General features: G+C 39.6%; 1 protein-coding gene and 1 pseudogene across 1 annotated transcript; both read left to right on the forward strand.

Annotated features, from left to right (window-relative positions):
* The first annotated feature begins 725 nt into the window (after positions 1-725).
* On the forward strand, positions 726-16,903 carry LOC122137424 (bromodomain and WD repeat-containing protein 3-like). The gene is given in 36 exon segments (XM_042723742.1): positions 726-853; positions 987-1,045; positions 1,125-1,154; positions 1,294-1,353; positions 2,306-2,377; positions 2,379-2,402; positions 2,404-2,458; positions 2,612-2,710; positions 3,561-3,721; positions 3,894-4,115; positions 4,572-4,672; positions 4,777-4,847; positions 4,966-5,066; positions 5,247-5,287; positions 5,396-5,500; positions 5,666-5,819; positions 5,943-6,077; positions 6,601-6,729; positions 6,820-7,048; positions 7,750-7,884; positions 8,114-8,297; positions 8,892-8,985; positions 9,074-9,244; positions 9,361-9,437; positions 9,731-9,938; positions 10,022-10,120; positions 10,236-10,343; positions 10,465-10,589; positions 10,950-11,032; positions 11,720-11,831; positions 11,932-11,993; positions 12,074-12,229; positions 15,932-16,052; positions 16,175-16,300; positions 16,399-16,477; positions 16,817-16,903. Coding segments are annotated over 36 exon segments (3,894 nt in total). The 5' UTR covers positions 726-819; the 3' UTR covers positions 16,889-16,903.
* On the forward strand, positions 16,899-20,117 carry LOC122137349 (annotated as a pseudogene).
* The last annotated feature ends 727 nt before the right edge of the window (positions 20,118-20,844 follow it).

Genomic DNA, 20,844 nt, shown 5'->3' on the forward strand with positions numbered 1-20,844 from the left:
TCCTTCCAAAGCTATGATTCTAACTCTTGCTGTGTCTGTAGCTGATGAATGAACAGAAGCACCCATGACCTCTTAGGTTTGAATCATCTGAGAGGCAACAGACTGACAGCCTAGAAATATTCTGTTGAGCCCTGCTTTTCATAGCAACGCAGAAAACATCATATCCAGACAAAGAAATTTTGTTTACATTTTAATAACTTTTTGTTGTTTTAATGCACATGATATCATGAACCAAAATCATACAATAAAGAAAACATTGAAAAAACAACATGATGTTCACCAACCCAGAATACATGATTTCTGTATGCATCCACATTTTGTTAAAGAATTAAAAGGTATGTTGGTTGTATTTTAACATTTATTCGATATGCATCTTATATAATTGTATTACGTAATATTTATGAAACCATGCCTTACATAACATATGTATATGGCACAGTAATTGTAGTATGGAACATTTCATTGTGAAGATTTTAAGTTTCTCCAACACGCGACCTGTGATCGATGAGACGATGTTAAACATGAAACAAGTCGTTTTTATTGCAATAACAGCTCTGCGGTTGGGTTCACCCAACTGTACGCCATGCAAAATGTCCGACGTGGAAATGGTGAGCTCACCTGTGCGCGCTCAGTGCGCCGCTGGCGGAAGCGCGCGGTACTGCGGAGCACCGGCGCACTGCCGCCGCGCGGGGGGCGCTCGAACAAAGCAGCACGAGCGGCGGCTGCAGGCCGAGACGCTGAGAGCGAATACAGCGCAGGCCGCTCTTAGCAAGCGGGGAGACCTCTCCACGAACCTCCACCCACCGCCTGGACCGGGCCATGGCGGCGGAACCGTGCTCGCAGATTGAAGCCGGTGGGCAGCACTCGTTTCTTCCGTGTCTTTATCGCTAAGAAGACTTTAAGCACAGTTTTAGCATTAGCTTTCGAGGCTAAGCTAGGCTAAGCTAAAGCTAACGACTGGTGTTGTTGTGTTTCTCTCTCTGCAGAACTTTATTACCTGATCGCCAGATTCCTGCAGTCTGGACCATGTCAGAAATCCGCTCAGGTGAGGCCAATAGTGGCGTGTGAGTGTCGGTGTGTATCTTAGCGGCAAGTGTGTGTGTAACCCGTGTGTGTTTCTGCAGATGCTGCTGCAGGAGCTGCACGAATGCGAGGTGAGTTTCATCCCTCTTTTCTTACTCAGACCCGTTTTTCTCTCTAATATCTCAACATAAGCATATCCTCCTCAAGCCAACGCGGCTGCGTGTCTAAATCCTGCGTGTGGTGTGTTTTTTTCCCCCGTTGTGTGTGTAGATCATTCCGAAGCGCTGGAGCTGGGATGGAAAGCAGTTTAAGCGAAGCTTTGAAGACTGGGTGAGATTAAATAAACTCTATCGCACACACACGTGTGTGAAATTCAGAAACAAACTCTCACAGGTGCTTGGCTCACTTATTACAGCGTGTAAAACTGAAAAAGCGCTGAATTGAGGGAGCTGTGCTGGCGGTAGGAGTATAGTTTATAATATACACAAGGATTGGTTTTTGGTGTGGGACAGTTTTTAATTTCGGGAATCGAAATAAAAATATTTGTTTTGAAATGAAAGGCTTTGTGCGTGCCGGCCAGAGGCGTTACGGCAGTGCAAATGGATCGAGAGGGGATTGGTGGGTTGCTGCGTCACTTAAAGGCGGCAGCCAATCAAACCTCAGTTGCTACTTGAGGAGCCCAGGAAGATGGGTGGAGAAGGCTTCTGATTGGCTGACATGTGTGGAGGGAAAGGGTGGTCTTTCAGGAATGAGCGTAAATAAATAAGGATTATTTTGGTGAAATAAGGCCATTATGTAACATTGTTGTTGCAACAGTTATTTCTATATACACTAGCGTTCTCTGTGTTTTTCTATTCTATTTATTTATTTATTTTATTTATTAAAAAAAAACCCTCTACATTAACTCTAGCATTATATATTATTTTTCTATTCTTTTGACTTGTTTTATTTTTATTTAAAAAATACCCTCTAACGCTAGCTTTCCCTATTCTTTTTCTATTTTATCTACTTGTTTTCTTTTTATTTATTTATTTTTAAAAAAAACCTTGCTACATGTTTCTTGTAAGGCTAACTGAGACTTGTCACAGCACTTAGATATTATTGTTCTTTTGTTGGTTATGATTGCTTCTATTGTCCTAATTTGTAAGTTGCTTTGGATAAAAGGATCTGCTTAAATGACTAAATGTACATTTCTTCTTTTCTTTTTTTTTAATCATGATGCAATTCAGCTTTGCTGTGCCTCTTGTAGTTTATTTATCAAACACCTCCATGTATGTTTTAGGTCTTGTTAAATCAGCACATACCTGCGGATTACCTGTTGCGCGTGTGTGAGCAGATTGGCCCATTGATAGATAAAACACATTCCTCCTAGTGTTTCCTGGAGTCCACAGTTTACTGGGCAGCGGGCGACAGTCATTACTACGGACAGCACAAAGTGAGACGCACACAATCACTATATACAGCAGCAAACGATGAGAAGCAACAAAGATGAGAAAATAGCGCACACGATCACACAAACACTTTCCCTCACATTAATTTTCTCCCTCTAACACAGATAAATATTTGACAAACAGTTGTTCTCTCTCAGGTTCTTCTCATACAGCATGGAGTGGTTCTGCAGTAGTCGCCTTGCACAGGGGACGGCCCCCAGAACCACCTCTCAACTGTGCCAAACCACCAAATATAGGTGAGTCATGTTCTCCAAAATGCTGTGTTGTGTTCTGACACTGCTGTTTTTGGGTTAAGTTTCTGGAGTCACTGAGTTTGTGAACATAGAGGGAGTCCCTGCTTTCCAAATGAAAATGGTGCTTCATGATTGATGATTAAAGTCGGCATGATAAGAATTCACCCAGTCTATTTTTAATTAATTAATTTTTAAAATAATATTCAATTAAAATTATAATAATTTGATTTTATGATGAAATCATCAGACTCTCTCTGGCGATGTATGCAAAAATGGTCCAGTCATTAAAGTCTGCTTAAACCTTCCACCATCAACTGCAAGCTTGCATTCATTTGAAGTGCAATTCCCACAATTTATTTTCCCTTATTGGATATTCCTTTACACTCAGATTTTATTTCATTGCGACTTTAAAGGCCAGTCACCCTACATTTTCCCTTCTATTGACTTCCATTTATACGGACACAAATGCGATCATGTAAATTTTACTGGGTTCCAAACTTCAAGTGAACCCTGTGAATTCATATCATGAAGACATGTGACCAACAAAAGTTTGATACGTCACTGTGATACTCAATTAAACCAATGCAAACTTCAAATTTGCAGAATTGCAGAGTTATGGTAAACTGAAGTAGAACTGCATATTTGTACATTTATACAAGTATTATATATATATATTTTTTTTTTAAGTGCTGCAGATTGTAAAGTCATATTACAATATAGTGTCTGTTTGTCTAGTTTGACCATAGCTTAATGCTGGATGTTAGCATGTTTTAATTTAGTGACCCAGTAATGTCCTTTAGTGAAGCCCAACTATCATTTCTTAAATTTCTTCTCTCTAAATCTCACTGCTCAGTGTCAATCATGGGTGCTCGCCAAAAAACAGGAGTGGCTCGATTTGGCCACGTCTTCCCCTCCTGTACCTATCAGCACATGAAGATGCATCGAAGGATTCTGGGCCATCTCTCATCAGTGTACTGTGTGGCATTTGACCGCACTGGGCAGCGCATTTTTACGGTAAATGCACCTGATCATAAATAGCGTGTTGAGTAATATTGTTAATGTGGAAAAAATAATTGAAAAAGAACATAGCAACCCAGGAAACACTGTTTTGTGTCTTGTAATCAGTAGTTTTGTAATATGTTTTATGTGCGCTTGTAATCAAGGTTTATACACGTTTCTGTGTCAGGGTTCTGATGACTGTCTGGTGAAGATCTGGGCGACGGATGATGGCCGTCTCCTAGCCACTCTGCGTGGACATGCGGCAGAGATTTCAGACATGACTGTGAATTTCGAGAACACGCTCCTTGCTTCCGCCAGCTGTGACAAGGTCATCCGCGTGTGGTGCCTGCGTACCTGTGCACCTGTGGCAGTGTTGCAGGGGCACACAGCCTCTATCACCTCCATACAGGTGTGTGAACACGTTTTCTTTATAAAGTCACTGTTTGAGTGCAGCATGGTACTATGTTCTTTTACACGCGAGCAGCTCGTGATCTGGGGCCTCATTTATAAAAACTCTCTGTAGATTTCCTCCTAAAATTGTAGGTGCGCACAAAAGCTAGATTAGGTATACTGCCCAACACTACATTTAGCTTACAATGCCTAGTTTTATTGTGCTTAACCTCATCTGTATATCATTTCCATGCATATTCCCATCCCCGTGACACCATGTTTAACACCGTGAAAGGTACAAATATGAGATACAGACTTTAAATGCCGTTTGTGCCAAACATAATTTTTTTTATTGCTAAAAATCATCTAATATCCTTATGTTTTAGAAGAAATCAAAATATCCATAAAAACAAAACTGTTTAAATTCAGATGATTTTGTTTGTGTTTGAAGGGGTTTTTCTCTCTATCTCTGCAGTTTTCTCCATCAGCATTAGGTTTCTCTCGGCATCTGGCCACCACTGGAGCTGACGGGATGGTGTGTTTCTGGCAGTGGAACTCACTCAGTATGAAGTTTGAGTAAGTGTCATTTGTCCATTTTCAATGACCCAATTCTGCTCATGTCAATAATTCAATGTTTTTACATAGAGTAAATTTGCAACGAGTCGTGTGTGTGTTTGCAGTGATCGGCCTGTGAAGTTTATGGAACGTTCTCGTCCCGGAGTTCAGATATCCTGCAGTTCCTTCAGCTCTGGTGTGTTTACCTACACTCAAACTTTAATTCTCTGATAAATTTTCATACACTTCTCTCATGTATTTATTATAGTATCATGATCAGACTGTAATTGTAATATTGTGTTCTTTGATTCCAGGGGGATTGTTTCTGGCCACAGGAGGGACCGACCACATGATCAGAGTTTACTACCTCGGGACAGAGATGCCTGTGAAGTTTTCTGACCTGGACTCCCACACGGTAAGAGTGAGAGACACAGAGAAATAAGCCAGTAGGCAGACAAAAAGGCAAGAGAGATGGAGTATCGCAAAAGAGAATAATGGCCGGAAAAGGCAGAACTTGTATTGTAGACTGGAAAATGAGGAACATGTTAAAAAGTTTGAATATCTGAATGAAGTATAACAATATTTTTGTTTACAGGATAAAGTTGTAGCTATTCAGTTCTGCAATAACACCGACAGGTGAGTTTATTTTCAGCATTCACTGTGTGCTTCCTTTTGTGTTTGTTCATTGGGATGTACCTTTTGTCTTTACTCTGGGTGTTTTTGACTCTGTGTCTCTGTATCCAGTCTCAGGTTTGTGAGTGGTAGTCGGGATGGTACGGCTCGGATTTGGCATTATCAACAGCAGGAATGGAAGAGTACCGTGCTGGACATGACCACCAGATTACCAGGGTCAGTATGTGTACATATCTGTTAATTGTGGGAGCAGGCAGCTTTCTCAAGCACAGCTGGAAACGAACCTAATTACGATAACATTAAACGTTGTTCTATTGGAAAAATAAAATGTATTTGGTCCTTCTACTATGTGTATTTTTTACATTGTGTTTCATTTCACAGGAGTGCTGTGATATCAGGCGATGACAAATCGACCAAGTTGGTGGTGACCATGGTCGCGTGGGATCGTTGCGATCGCTCCATCATCACAGCTGTTTCAAACTGCCTCCTCAAAGTCTGGAACTCAGCTAATGGCCAATTACTACATGTGCTGTCGGTATGTATGCATGCATTCAGTCTGTTCCTTTGGGATCCTGTTTTGTAATTCTAAAGAGGTGCTTCCTATGATTTATTGCCCATTATGTATGGATCATTTATGCAAATGCTCGTCTGTTCGTAGGGTCATGATGATGAGGTGTTTGTTTTGGAAGCACACCCCTTTGACTCACGAATCTTGTTATCAGCTGGTCATGATGGTAACATCTACATCTGGGACCTCAGTAAAGGCCTCAAGATCAGAAACTTCTTCAATATGGTGAGATGATGTAACAAATCTTCTGTTTCAATTCTAAAAAGTTCATCAATTTTAAAAGTAGTTGACAGAAAAAATAAGAAACATGTACGCTACTCTTTAAAATTTTTGGGGTAACAAGTGGAGAAGAAATTAATACTTCAGCAAGGATGTATTAAATTGATTAAAATTGACCAAAGATGTTGGTAGTGTTCCAAAAATGCAGTTTTTAAACTTTCTATTATTAAAGAATCCTAAAAAAAATGTCAGTTTTCATTAAAAAATCAAGGAGCACAAATGTTTTCAGCTGTAATAAGAGAATAAGGAATAATGTAATAAGGAATAAACTGCATTTTAATTTAAATTTAAATAATGTTTCACATCACATCAAATAAATGCAGTCTTGATGAGCATTAAAGACCTCTTTCAAAAACAGTAAATAATTTTACCAACCCCAAATTATTGAACAGTAGTGTTTAGATGTTGATGAGATACTGCTCATTACAGAATTTTTTTTTTTCTCTCTCTCTCTATTTTTCTGTGTTAGATCGAAGGGCAGGGTCATGGTGCTGTGTTTGACTGTAAGTTTTCTGTGGATGGGCAGCACTTTGCCTGCACAGACTCTCATGGTCATCTCCTCATCTTCGGATTTGGGTGCAGTCAGCCTTATGAAAAGGTACATTTGTGTCCTAGAGATGTGGAATTCTGAGCTTTTTGTGCAGTTGCCTGAAACCACTCGCATTTCAACCCTTCACTCTGCTTTCAGATTCCAGACCAAATGTTCTTCCATACCGATTTCCGGCCGCTGATCCGGGACTCCAATAACTTTGTTCTAGATGAGCAGACACAGCAGGCACCCCATCTTATGCCTCCACCTTTTCTGGTGGACGTAGATGGGAACCCCCACCCACCTCGTTCCCAGCGCCTGGTGCCAGGCAGAGAAAAAAACTGCAAAGAGGAGCAGCTTGTGCCACAGCTCGGCTACATGGCTAATGGTACATTTATTTAAGTTTAAATGGTGAATAACAAATGACTCAAAGCTTTACTGCATGATTAACGTACATCTTATTGCTGTAGTAAATATTATTATTATTATTTATTATTATTATTATTATTATTATTATTATTATATAGATTGTCTGTTTTATTTATAATGATCCTATAATAACTAATTCTAGTCAAATTGATAAATCATTTCTGTAGTAGAAATTTTGAAAATATTCTGCTTTGTTCAGTCTGTAGCTACTGTGTAACACAATTTCCGTTGTCGATACCAATAAAATTTAATTCTTGTCACCAATGTCAATGGTAGAGTGAAAATGCATTTTTACTTCATTTAAATAATTAAAAAAAAAAATGTTTAATTTAAAATGATGACATGTAGTCTTAAACCCAAAATACTTAAAAATATCTTTCCTTCTGGTACATTTCTTTTTGACTAGCAACAGCACTAGAAATGTTACTGCTTGTCATTTGTCTAACTGCTCAAGAGGACAATCTCTTGGGAATAAATTTATTTCCTGTTGAATACTATGAATGTGACAAGCTCAGTAGTGTCCTGCACACATTGCATGGCTAATGTTAATTATATTAAATTAAAAGCTCCCTGTAGTCATCCATTTATTAGAGAACTAGTTTAGGCTTTATTTTAAATTAGTTTAAGGAAGTCATTTAATTTTTTTTTTTTTTTTTTTAGGTGATGGTGAAGTGGTTGAGCAGGTGATTGGCCAGCAGACTGCAGACGAGTCTCAGGAAGAAAGCCCATTGGATGACCTGATTAGGCAGCTCCAGCACCAGCAAGATGAGCGACTCAACTCAGGAAGTCCTACAGGTGAGAACAACCCACAGTTAACCTTTTAAAATGTTTTATAGAAATTTAATGCATTGTTTTCTTATGGCACAATTATTTTACATTGAAGAGGCAAAATGCTGATGGTATAATCTATTTTTTCTCTATATTACATTAAAATTATTTTGCATTTAAGACATTAGTTGGCTTAAAGGTCACTTATATAAAAGCTGATAGTTTAGAGGTTGTGACATTTAGAGCTGTTGATCAGTAGGTGCTGAGGTGGCAGGTGGTCCTCTGTCACCCCCTAACGTTGGGCTGCGACGTAGCGGACAAGTTGAGGGTGTACGGCAGATGCACAATAATGCTCCCCGAAGTCAGATTGCCACTGAGAGAGACCTGCTGGCTTGGAGCCGTCGCGTGGTAGTTAATGAAGTCCAGTCTGGCATATTCAGGTACAAGTATGACAATTTAACAGCTTTCAAATCAAACAGAAGTAACAACTGCTAAAGCAACATTGCTACCAAAAAACAGAAATGTATTCTTAAATTCCTTTAGTGACAAAATAGCTCATCGTGGTCTAAAGCAGTGGTTATAAATCTTTCTGACACCAAGGGCCCCCCCATTGTCCACAGCAATATCCTCCATATACAATACTTCTCCAGTTTTCCATGATTTACTGAAAAAAAATTGTGTGTGTGTGTATATATATATATATATACACAGTATATATTTTTATATATTTATTATTATTTATTCTGATCTAGAAATGTATATTAATTATAAAACTGCCCATGGAGTTATAAGACTTGATTAATTTACATGACTTTTCCAGGTCTAAATTCATACTTTCTACCTTATAGTATATATCCAGGTTTTGGTTCTATATCTGGTCCCTTGTTGGGAAACACTTGTCTAAAGTATTTAAGCTTCTGTAAATATATTAAAAAAAATATAAGACCATTGGTGAGCATGATGGCAATTTTAACACAGAGTTTTAACACCCAACACTGTCTCCTCATTGATGTGATGTATTTGTGCATGTTTAGAGTGATGGAAGACAGTAGGCGTGCTAAAGGAGAGGTAGAAAGGTCTTTCTACAAACATTGAGAGAAGAAGAAGAAATCTGCACCCACAACAGGAGTGAGTTTTACACACATGAAGATATATAAAGTCAGTGCCGAACTACAGGATAAACCTAAACCTCATTTTTCTCCCTTTTTATTTGTAGAGTGAGCCGTTGGGAGAGAGCGTTCGCATGTTACGGAGGCCTCAGCGCAGACCTCAGCAGAGGAGACACACGTATCAGACCCGCTCGACTCAAGAAAGGAGACGCAGCACAAGTGTGCTCTCGTACACCCATAACGAGGAAAGTGTGGCAGAGTCCGACAGTGAAGTGGAGGTAAGAAGGCAGTGTTGGTGATATTTTTTTTTTTTTTTTTTTATACTATATATATATTGCTAGTTTTAAAATGCTTAATTAAATATTAAATAATGTTTCTGAATGTGTGCACCCAGCAGGAGGAGGAGCAGAATGAGAACAGTGACGTGTCCTCTGATGGTGAAGCTCAGTGGGAGAAGGACAGTAGCTCCAGGTTCAGACCCATCATAAAAGAACACCAATAATACAGATGAAGCATTCTGATTTTGGTCTAGAACTAGTTTTAAATTGTTTAAATGAAGCTTTAATTTTTTGCAGCTTTTAGTCTTATCTCCATATAGAATTAGACCAGTATTAGAGATTTAATTATAGATAGTACTATTATAATTTTTTTTAATCCATTATAGTCTTTCATAATAGTCTTTCAGAATGTTGCTTGAAGTTTTAAAGAATTTTCTTTTTTTTTTTGTTTGTTTTTTTCGTTTCCTGTTTATATATATTTTACAGTGACTCTTCTAGCGAGTATTCTGATTGGACGGCAGATGCTGGAATCAACCTCCAGCCTCCGAAGCGAACAACTAGAAGGCTGCCAGCTCGTGTTGCTGGGAGTAGCAGCTCTGAGGAAGAGGAGGGGACGGGGCAGGGAGAAGGAGACGCTGAGAGAACGAGTAAACGCACTGAAAAGAAAAAAGAAACCAAACAGACTAAACAGCGGGTTAGCATACATCTATCATTCATCCATCTATTCATCCATCCATATTTTCTTTTCTATGCTAATGTGTGTGTGTGCGAATTTAGTCTGTGCCTGCTGGTGACTTAGAGGAATGGTTGCCCCCATCTTGGATCATGGAGACAATTCCAAGACGATCACCCTTTGTACCTCAAATGGGAGATGAAGTGAGTCCCTTCGTTTAAATGTAGACATACACTAAATGACCAGAAGTACATACAAGGATTTTCATCATACATGCACATATTCTTAAGGAATCTCGCTTTTTTTGTTTTTCTGTAGCTGATATATTTCCGTCAGGGTCATCAAGCATATGTCCGAGCCGTGTCTCGTGCCAAAGCCTACAGCATCAACCCTCAGAAACAGCCCTGGAACCGCCTGAACCTCAGGGTAAGGGGCTTATTTCCCATCTCATCACCATTCCCACTTATTATTTGCATCACAGTGGTTGGCCCATTCTGCATCCAGACCAACAGGAACTTGAAAGTATGTTGTCTGTGTGTTCTCTTAGGATCAGGAGTCTGTAAAGGTAGTGGGTATTAAATATGAAGTCGGGCCGCCCACTCTGTGCTGCCTCAAACTGGCTCTCCTGGACCCCATCTCAGGGAAAATGACCAACGAATCCTTCAGCTTGAAGTATGTACACTTACATTCTCAAAAACACACAAGCACACAGTCTTATATTTTTTATTTATTTGTTACCCTGGACCACAAAACCAGTCACAGGTAGCATATTTGTAGCAATAGCCAAAAATACATTGTATGGTTCAAAATTATAGATTTTTCTTTTATGCCAAAAATAATTAGGATATTACATAAAGATCATGTTCCATGAAGATTTTTAGTAAATTTCCTACCATAAATATATCAAAACTTGGAATAGCATAATAAATTACAATAAATACTAAATTCTGATAACTGCATTTAAAAGATATTAGGATAGTTTTTGATCATGAATATGAGTTTAATGATGGCTGTCTCTGTCTCTCTCTTTAGGTATCATGATATGCCTGATGTCATTGACTTTCTGGTGCTACAACAGTTTTACAATGAGGCCAAAGAACGCAACTGGCAGCCTGGTGTGTTTGTGCTTTAAACTGTGGTATATGCAACTGATATCTTTGAGCAAACCTCTACCCAAGTTTGTTCGCACTAAGCCTGTATGCCTCAAATCATGTGGCTTGTTGAGGAAAGGCGGGTTGTCACTTTTTTTTAGCATCATTACTTGATGGACAAGGAAGTGAGAGGAAATCCCATAGATTTACATTGAAAGATGGGCCTGAGCCATACCAAAAAAAGAGACTTATGGGTGGGTTGATTGGGGTCTTTTGATTTGAGCAAGTAAACAACCATCCATAATACATTATTAACTGCATAGAAACATGCTATAAATCTTGCAGGATTAGTGGCTGCATGGCATAGATTATTGATCTATTAATGCTGTGGTGGTAAAGCCGAATATGTTTATTATGAGTGACGTGACATACAGCCAAGTATGGGGACCCATACTCAGAATTCTTGCTCTGCATTTAACCCATCCAAAAGTGCACACACACACCCGGAGCAGTGGGCAGCCATTTATGCTGTTAAGTTGGGGGTTCGGTGCCTTGCTCAAGGGTACCTCAGTCATGGTATTGCTGGCCCGAGACTCGAACCCACAACCTCAGGGTTAGGAGTCAAACTCTCTAACCACTAGGCCACTACTTCCCCATGATTGTAAAATATCATATAAGTAGCAAATAACAGCTGTGAATATCTGTATTTAGGTCAGCATTTCAGGAGCATCATTGATGATGCATGGTGGTTTGGTTCGGTGGAGTGTCAGGAGCCATTTCAATCTGACTATCCAGACAGCCTTTTTCAGTGCTACATTGTCAGGTACGTAGATTTGATCACTGCTCTACCAGAGTACAGAGTTAAACCTTGGGATTGTTATGGTTGTACATCTTTTTAATAATTGGTGTATGTTGTTTTGCAGGTGGGATAATGGAGAGAGAGAGAAAATGAGTCCATGGGATATAGAGCCCATACCTGAAGAAGGTACTGACACACTTAAAATCTGACACTAAATCAGCCAGTCACATTCTGGCATATCTAATGGTGTGATTGACCATCTATAGCTCCACTTCCAGAGGAACATGGTGGCAGTGTCCCGGTCACAGAGGATGAGCTTCAGGCCCTGCTGTACACTCCTCAGGAGGGAGAGTGGGGGCTGCACACACGAGATGACGAGTGCGAGAGAGTCATCACAGCCATAGATCAGCTGCTAACGCTCGGTATGGCAAATGCACACAAACCACCTAAAACTATTCGCAGGATCAATATTGAAAATATTGAACTTTGTTGGTCTTCTATGTGTCAGTTGCTGATTAGCATTGTCAAAATACCAGTACAATGAAATTTTATGATTCTCAAGCCAATTTTAATACCAAAGCATAACTAGATCACTGACGAAAGCCTTTATTAAAGGTGCTGTATGTAAGATTTTACTCTACTAAAGCATAAAAATACCGTAATATGTTTTGCAGATAGTTAAGAAACATGCTAAGTTAACATGCTTGTTTATCTGAAGAACAATGCTACAGTCAGTTATTCTCCTTTGAAAATGTGCATTCCGGGCCGGAATGTTGGTATTTGTTTTGGTTTGTGAAGCCCGTCCACTGCCAGTTTACCCAATTGTATTTCGGCACCCTGGGTTGCCAGTTGGCAGAAAACACAGCGTATTTCATTTCATTCATCGTCAAGTGCGCTCATTCCTTTTTGTGTCATTAATCTGGCAACCTACATGTGCGTCAAGTCTGAGGAGGAGTGTCGGGTGAAAAAAAAAAAAAAAAAAAAACCCTCTCCAATAATTTGAATTTGGACTGTGGTACCTAGTTAAACCACTCGGTGTCAATCCTACATACAGCACCTTTAAATTATTATTAAAGGGGTCATATGATGCGATTTCAATTTTTCCTTTCTCTTTGGGGTGTTACAAGCTGTTGGTGCATGAAGAAGATCTGTAAAGTTGCAAATACTAAAGTCTCAAATCCAAAGAGATATTCTTTATAAAAGTTAAGGGTCAATCACACCCCCCTAAATAGGCTCCCCTACATCTCTACGTCACTATGTGGGAAGATTTGAATAACGGCGTCCCAATGTTCACGCAAAAGAAAGAAGGCATAAAGTTTATGCTCTCTGTTGCCACAGCTGCCATGTTGTGGAGTCGATGTGTGTTTCGTTGAAGTGAAACTTTGTTTGGCCTTCCAAAAGAGGACGTGACTAGAAATCAGTGGTAAAGTTGTATTTCAACACTGTTCCAGAACAGTCCAACCCAAATATTCAGATGTGTGCTGCGCATTTTATGGAGGATGAGGACTGTTTCCTGAATCAGCAGCCTGCAATGCGTCTGTGGCACAAAGGCTGTTTCTATAAAGTTTGGTAGTTCAACTTTGCAAGGACAGTCAGGCGCTTCTGACTCACAGCCTGTAGGTAACGTTACGTTTTTTATATTTAAATAATTTGTCAATGATGATTCAAACGTGAGTTTTGAGCAGTAGAGTAGGCTTGTTGTTTGTTGTTTCTCAGATCAGAAATGCAGACATGGTTTTATGTTTATGCATCACGATACGCAACGCATAAAAACCATTATTGTTTGTTATGGTCATTAATTATGTCCCCACTGGATGTAACAAATGCCTCGTTTGTAATGGGTTTTATTTGTTTTGTCTCGTCTAGTGATGTCCGGATCGTGGACAAATCTTTCTATTTAATCGGATCTTAGTGAACCGGTCGAACCAGTTCACCAAATCGAACTGAATCGTTTGAAACGGTTCACGTCTCCAGTACGCACTAATCCACAAATAACTTAAGTTATTTGGTTTATATGCCTGCCTTACACACTCCCTCTGATGCTAAATAAACCAATATCCCGAGTTATTCAACATTACATTGACTGAACTTCTAAAAGAAAGCGATGATGGGATGTGCACGAGCAGAGCAGCTGGACTGAGTCTCGTGCTGCTGCTGGCCCGGGAGACGGCATGTTAAGGGGCGTAACATTGCCAATCACAACGCACTGAATAGCTGGCCAATCAGAGCACACCTCGCTTTCCCAGACCGATGAGCTTTGTAAAAATCGATGCGTTTCAGAAGGCACTTGCCAACAACACTTGACTTTACAATTGTATCTAAATTATAGATTTAAAAACGGGAGCTAATTTTATGGCAGAAGTCGTTATTGTGGATTTTTACTCTTGATATTGTAATAATAATACAATACTATATTATGTCGATATAATAGAATACATATAAAAAACTTTTTTTTGTGTTTTAGGGAAACGACTCATGTATTCTGGCTCTGGCTTTCACAGACAAACATGTCGGTCCATGACGTTAGTCTAGTCTAGCTCAAGTTATGCAAAAAACACCTGTTATAATCACTGAAACTGTGAAATGTATCTTTTATATACATTGTATCCGCAGTGGTGTTTATGATGAGGGAAGTCACGAGCACAAAGAATTCAATCTGTGAGCGTGTACACTCAACAACAACTCAGAGTTTTCAGCGCTGACTAATCTGATTGGCCATTGCATTCCTAAGCTCAATGGAAATGCATATGATTGGTTATCAGTGCTGCAAAAAAAAAAAAAAAAAGTACAAAAAACAATCTGTTGCTGTGTGTGAATCAAAATATAATTCCGCGGATAGACATTTGTCATTCATTTTCACATTTTATTTTAATCACAACAGCCACAATTAATTGTTAAATTTTTTAATTTGTAGGGCTTTTTTGTTCATTTTGGTGGCCTTTTTGCTACATGGCCCCGTTAATATCCGACCCTGTCGTGTATATAAGCAATATCACACTCGTAGACGTGAGATATGGCTGTATATCATAGGTAAACACCGGTAATCACAGCATGCTAGACGGCACAAGTGTGTAAGTACATAAAATAACACCGGAGTGTCTTTAAAAGCCCTCTTTTGTGCAGAAATACCTCCATTCTGCCACGGATTTAAATCAAAAGCTGCATCCCAAATGACGCACTATGGACTCTTACACTATGTAATTATGCACTATGTACTTATCCATGTCGTGTATGAATTATAATAGGTTATATTGTCATTTATAACCAGAGTCTGATAGCCTCTCCCCCTTCGCTACATAAGTAAAGCTGCGACAGTTGAGTGCATGAAGTGTCCAACATTCCACACTTAGTTTTTCGGTTATTTAAGTGCATCATCCGGGTAATTTTTTCTTTTTTGGAATTTTCAGTGTGAATGCACTACTCACACTATTCATACTAAAAAAACGTCTTAGAATAGTGCATAAGTACGCGATTTGGGATGCATCTACAGTTGAACAGCTGAGCCCAGGCCTTCGATACTAATTCAAAAATGTCACTTTAGAACTAGTATCAAAGGAACGTTGAGCTGCTTTATTGAAAGCTTATTGTATTACTGTAGTAAAAGTGGTGTATTATGTAGAGTAGCTATTGTGAGAGAGAGATTCTGATTACCTGCATCTGAAAAGGCACGCTCTAATATACAGCATTGAATTTACACAAACATGCGAATTTGCTAAAACTATCATCTCTGAAAAACATAATAGATTAATGAGACCAAAGACAACTGTTAGGTTTACCCACAACAAATTATATCTCATGTGTAACCACTACAGAGACATCAGAGCCAGCGGTAAATTCCAGAAGATCTCGTCGAGAAGTACCGCAAGTGGAGTTATACGATTACAAGCTGTAAAACGGCTGTTGGAGTTCTGATATCACTCTAATATTGCACTCTTATCAGCCTATCAGATTCGAGGACCCAGAAAGAATTGTTTGTATAAATTAAAATTGATTTGATGCTTTAGTGATTTGATACTTTACTGATTTAACATTGCGCTATGGACAAATACATGCATTGTTTATCTGTGACTATTTTTACAATAAAGCATGTTCCTTGCTAAATTTTGCTCTTTTGTGTTTTACAGATGTGGCAAAGGCATTCTCCTGCCCTGTAGATTTGAGGGAATATCCACTGTACTGCACTGTTGTGGCCTATCTTACTGACCTCAGCACCATCAGAACAAGATTAGTGCACCGTTTCTACAGGTACACACTATCCTTTAGCCTACTGACCACAGCATTATCAGACATCGTAATGAGTGCCCTCTAGGTCTTCACAAATACAACTGTTCTTAGGAGTTCTCTCATGTGTGTCTCTGTATGTGTAGACGGATCTCAGCACTAATGTGGGAGGTGCGTTACATTGAACACAACGCTCGAACATTTAACGAACCGCAGAGCCCTATCGTCAAAGCAGCCAAAACGGTCAGCAGCGTCCTGTTGCGTTTCATCAGGTTAGAGAAAGTGCAGTCACTTATACATTCATATCGGTTACGATCCCTCTGGTTCACCTGCTGGGCTCAGTGATCATAATGTGCATGTGTGTCTGCAGGGATCAGACCTGTACTGATATCTTGGATCTCTATGATAAAATGAAGAGTGAATCTATCAGCAGCGAGGAAGAGGAAGAGGTGAGTGTGTTGTGTGTGTGTGTGTACAGAGCAAGTATGGTCTGCTGACACAAAACCATTGTGACAAAAACTTTTGGGCCAGCTTGTAGCCTGCTGTATATAATTTAGTATTAAGCCAAGGGGGTGTCCAAACTGGTTCCTGGAGGGCCACTTTCCTGCAGACATCAGCTCCAACCCTAATTAAACCTAACTGATCAACTAATCAAGGGTATTCAGTCTCATTAGAAACTTCCAGGCAACTGTGTTGGCGCGCTAAACTCTGCAGGATGTTGGCCTTCCAGGATTGGACACCCCTATGTAAAGCAGAGGAACTCTTCATTGTCTCTGTTTGCTCTGTAGGAGACTGTGGATGTGGACTCGGACACTCCTGGCACCTCCACTGGTCAGAGGGTGAGACAATTCAGCTTATAATTGATTTACTATGAAGCGTTACAGTACCAGGTATGTTTTCTCTAACCTCTTCCACCAATAATTGCCATTTTCAGAGGTCCAATAACGTGCCCTCAGAAGCGTGGAGTGGTCCTGGATATCAGCGCATGGCACGGACAGTGCAAAGAGCTTCTGAGGAGAATGATGGCAAGCTCAGATTCTGAGCCTTTTCGCCAGCCTGTCGACCTCTTCACCTACCCGGTACCTCATTCTTCCCTCTAAGCTATTTCTTCACAGTTACCATCTTTTTTTGTTCACTCCCTTTAACATTACGTCTGTCACTTCCTGTTTCCCATGTTGGAAATCATTCCGACCTAATTTCTCTTTCTGTCTATATATCAGGATTATCGTGATATTATAGACACTCCTATGGATTTAGGCACAGTCTCTGAAACCCTGATGGGTGAGAACTACGAGAATCCCATGGAGTTTGCCAAAGACGTGCGGTTTATCTTCAGTAATTCAAAGGCTTACACGCCCAACAAGAAGTCTCGAGTAAGATCAGAGCCCACTTTTTTACCTGTTCACCTTGATAGATGACAGACATTACAATTAATTTATTACTAACGTGTATTCATTTTCAGGCTTTTTGAAAGAAATAAATACTTTTATTTAGCAAAGACGCAGTAAATAGATCAAAAGTGGCAAAGACTTTGTTACTATTTTTAAATAAATATATCACCCATTTCCACAAAAACATTAAGCAGCGCAGCTGTTTTCAACACTGATAATAAGAAATCTTTATGGAGCACCAAATCAGCATATTAGAATGATTTCTGAAGGATCATGTGACACTGAAGACCGCAGCAATGATGCTGAAAATTAAGCTTTGTCATCACAGGAATAAATTCGATTTTAAGAAATGTATTTTAATTTGTAACAACATTACACATTCTTACTGTTTTACTGTATTTTTTAATCAAATAAATGCAAATTAATACTATTACTGACCCCAAACTTTTAAACCGTAATGTATATGGTTGATAGAGATTTTTTTTCTAATGCTGTTGTGCTGTTAACTTTACTTTGGTATAACTAAAACCGTATAATTCAGTCTTTTTAATATGGATTTGCAATCTTCCTTGGACTTTTTTTTTTTTTTTTTTTTGTCTGCCTTTATGCAGCTATGGTAAAATAGTCAGAGTAGGTTTAGGCCTTACAGTTGATCTACAGTATGACTCCGATATTGTTTGTTGTTTAGATCTTCAGTATGACTCTGAGTCTCTCGGCGTTCTTTGAGAATCAGATAATTTCCATAATCTCAGACTACAAATCTGCAGTTCAGAATCAACGTAGAAGTCAACAGAGACTCAGTTTCAGCAAAAAATTACAGAGCTCCAATCCCAACAGGTAAAACATGTACATCCACTGTCAAATCCATGTTACAGAGTGCACATAGAATTTTCATTTCTTTTAACCCTTTTTTAAACTTGGGTGTTCTGCAGCCCCAAAGGGAAACAGAAATCAGGAAAGAAAACTTCCCAGGTGTCTGCAAAAGGCCGCTCACGGAAATCCTCTCAAGGTGCGTATAAGAGTTTGAGATGTCATAATTACCAGTGGGTTAAAAATTCTTTCCAAATTGGGGTTGTCCTAAAATCAGCCACTGGAATATAATTTGGAAATTATCATAATAATGGTGAATTTAGTTTATATAATCACTTCTTTCACCAGATTTGAATGTTGCACAACTCGATGAAGACAGTCAGCCATCCTCTTCATCCTCATCCTCTTCCTCCTCCTCTTCCTTGTCCTCTTCATCAGGAGCAGGCAGGAGCCAACAGAGTTACACGCAGCCGTTGTTGCACCAAACAAATCCTCAGGTACACACTCATACACAAACAAACATACGCTACCTTTCAAAAGCATGGGTTCAGTAAGATGAAATTATTTCATTTCAGCAAGGACTTTTTCATGGATTTCTGTTTTAAAGTTGTTCTTTTGATCATTATTTTATTTTTTTTTTAGAAAGGAAAAAAGTATCTCAGTATAAAACACCACCAAAAATATTAAGCAGCAAAACTGAAAATAAGAAATGTTTCTTGCAGCAAATCCGCATATTAGAATGATTTCTGAATGATTATGTGACACTGAAGGACTGGAGTTATGATGTTGAAAAATCAGCTTTTCCATCGCAGGAATAAATTATATTTTTAAATATAACAGTTGTAATAATATTTCACAGTATTGCTTTTTTTACTGTATTTTTGATCAAATAAATGCAGCCTTGGTGAGACTTATTTTAAAAGCATGAGAAAGTCTTACTGACCACAAGTACTGTGTATTGCAAAGAATTTGCTTTACCTCCGAGTTGAACATGAAATTGTGTCCTCTGTGAATCTCTATATAGATGGCCATGGCTTACTGCCAAACGGAGGTCGAAGTTCACGTCGGAGAGGGACAGCGTTACCTGAAGAGGGAGAGGTCTCTGAATGCGAGAGCACCAGCTCATCATCATCCTCAACATCCGCATCGTCGTCCTCTTCCGGAACCTCATCGTCTTCATCCGAGAGTGACGACAGCGGGGCTGAGGGGGGCTTTGCTGACGGCGGCGATCACGACTACAGCAAAGCACCGCAACACAAAGAGAAAGGCAAAGCGGGCAGCGGCCTCCATCGATAACACAAAAGCGAAAGCGCAAAGAAGAAGCGCAAACAACTCCTGTGAAACGAGCACGACTAGCAAATGAAAGAGATGAGAGAAGAGGAAGAACCAGAGGAGGAACCCGAGGAGGAGGAGGAGGAGGAACCTGAGGAGGAGCTTGATGAGGAAGAGGAGGAGTCGGAGGAGGAGGACGACGATGTAATTTCGTCATCAACAAAAACAAGCAGTCAGAGGTCAAATCAAAGGACTCCAAAATCAGGGCGGGTTAACACTCGTAACCAGGGTCGAAGGACTGTTCTGTACAACGATGACTCTGAGGATGAGGGGGGGCCGACGACAGACCCGCTGAATCTAGGAATGTCCCGTTCTGGAAGGGTCCGTCGCATGACTGAACGTGCAAGAGTCAGCCATCTTATGGGCTGGACACACTGACATTTTGTGATCTTTACACAGACTCACTACAGCGATACTGCAGGGATTTGTTTTTAGTACTGTGTTTTTGAGATTTGTTTGTTTTTGTTTTTTACTGTTGTTGTCATCTCGGAAACTTGATGTTCATGACTCTTCCTGGACTGTGGTGCTCTCTCTTCACTGTGGCTTCCACAGAAACTACCACCTATCAACTAAGCAGCCACCTCTGCCTTATTCTGGTCCAGAGCGGGTGAAGGGTCAACTTTCCTCCCCTCTTTCTGTGTTCATCCTCCCTCCTGTTTGGCTTTGATTCTTTTTGGTTTCTGGCTTCTTTCCCTCTGAGGGAATCTGTCTGTCAGAAAGATGGTGCTGCTCTCCTCTCACGTTCTCCATCTCGCATTCTTTTCGTACCCTTTTTTTTATTACACAGGGGGTCATTGAGAACACTTAAGTTTATCATGTAATTCAATTGACTTGACTTTACTATTCAATCAGGTTATGCATTTACCTCTGTTCAAGAATTTAATCAATTTTGGTGCAGGTGCAACCTCGGAGATGCATTAACTACTTCCAGATCACTCATGGTAATCCTCATCCATCTGAGCACAGACACGAGGAGGATTATGGGAAATGTAGGAGAAAATGCACTTCTCCCTTCTCCTCTTGTTCAAATATACAAAAACACTTCAGACTGTTTTTACAGAATATATTTATATTTTTCCACTCTTGTATGATACACTTTGATTCATTATCTCGCAGTAAGGAGAACATTAGTATTGATAATGTTTGCACATTTTATGTCAAGTATATGTGGCAGCTGATTGGTAGATGTGAGGTGATGTCTGAATCCTGGACTCTTGATTGGTTCAGATATAATGTAAATTGAAGCTATCTGAAGAGCAACAGACTGTTTGTTATTTCACCTT

Source organism: Cyprinus carpio, chromosome B5 (assembly GCF_018340385.1).
Source record: "Cyprinus carpio isolate SPL01 chromosome B5, ASM1834038v1, whole genome shotgun sequence".
In the NCBI taxonomy this organism is placed as follows: Eukaryota; Metazoa; Chordata; class Actinopteri; order Cypriniformes; family Cyprinidae; genus Cyprinus; species Cyprinus carpio.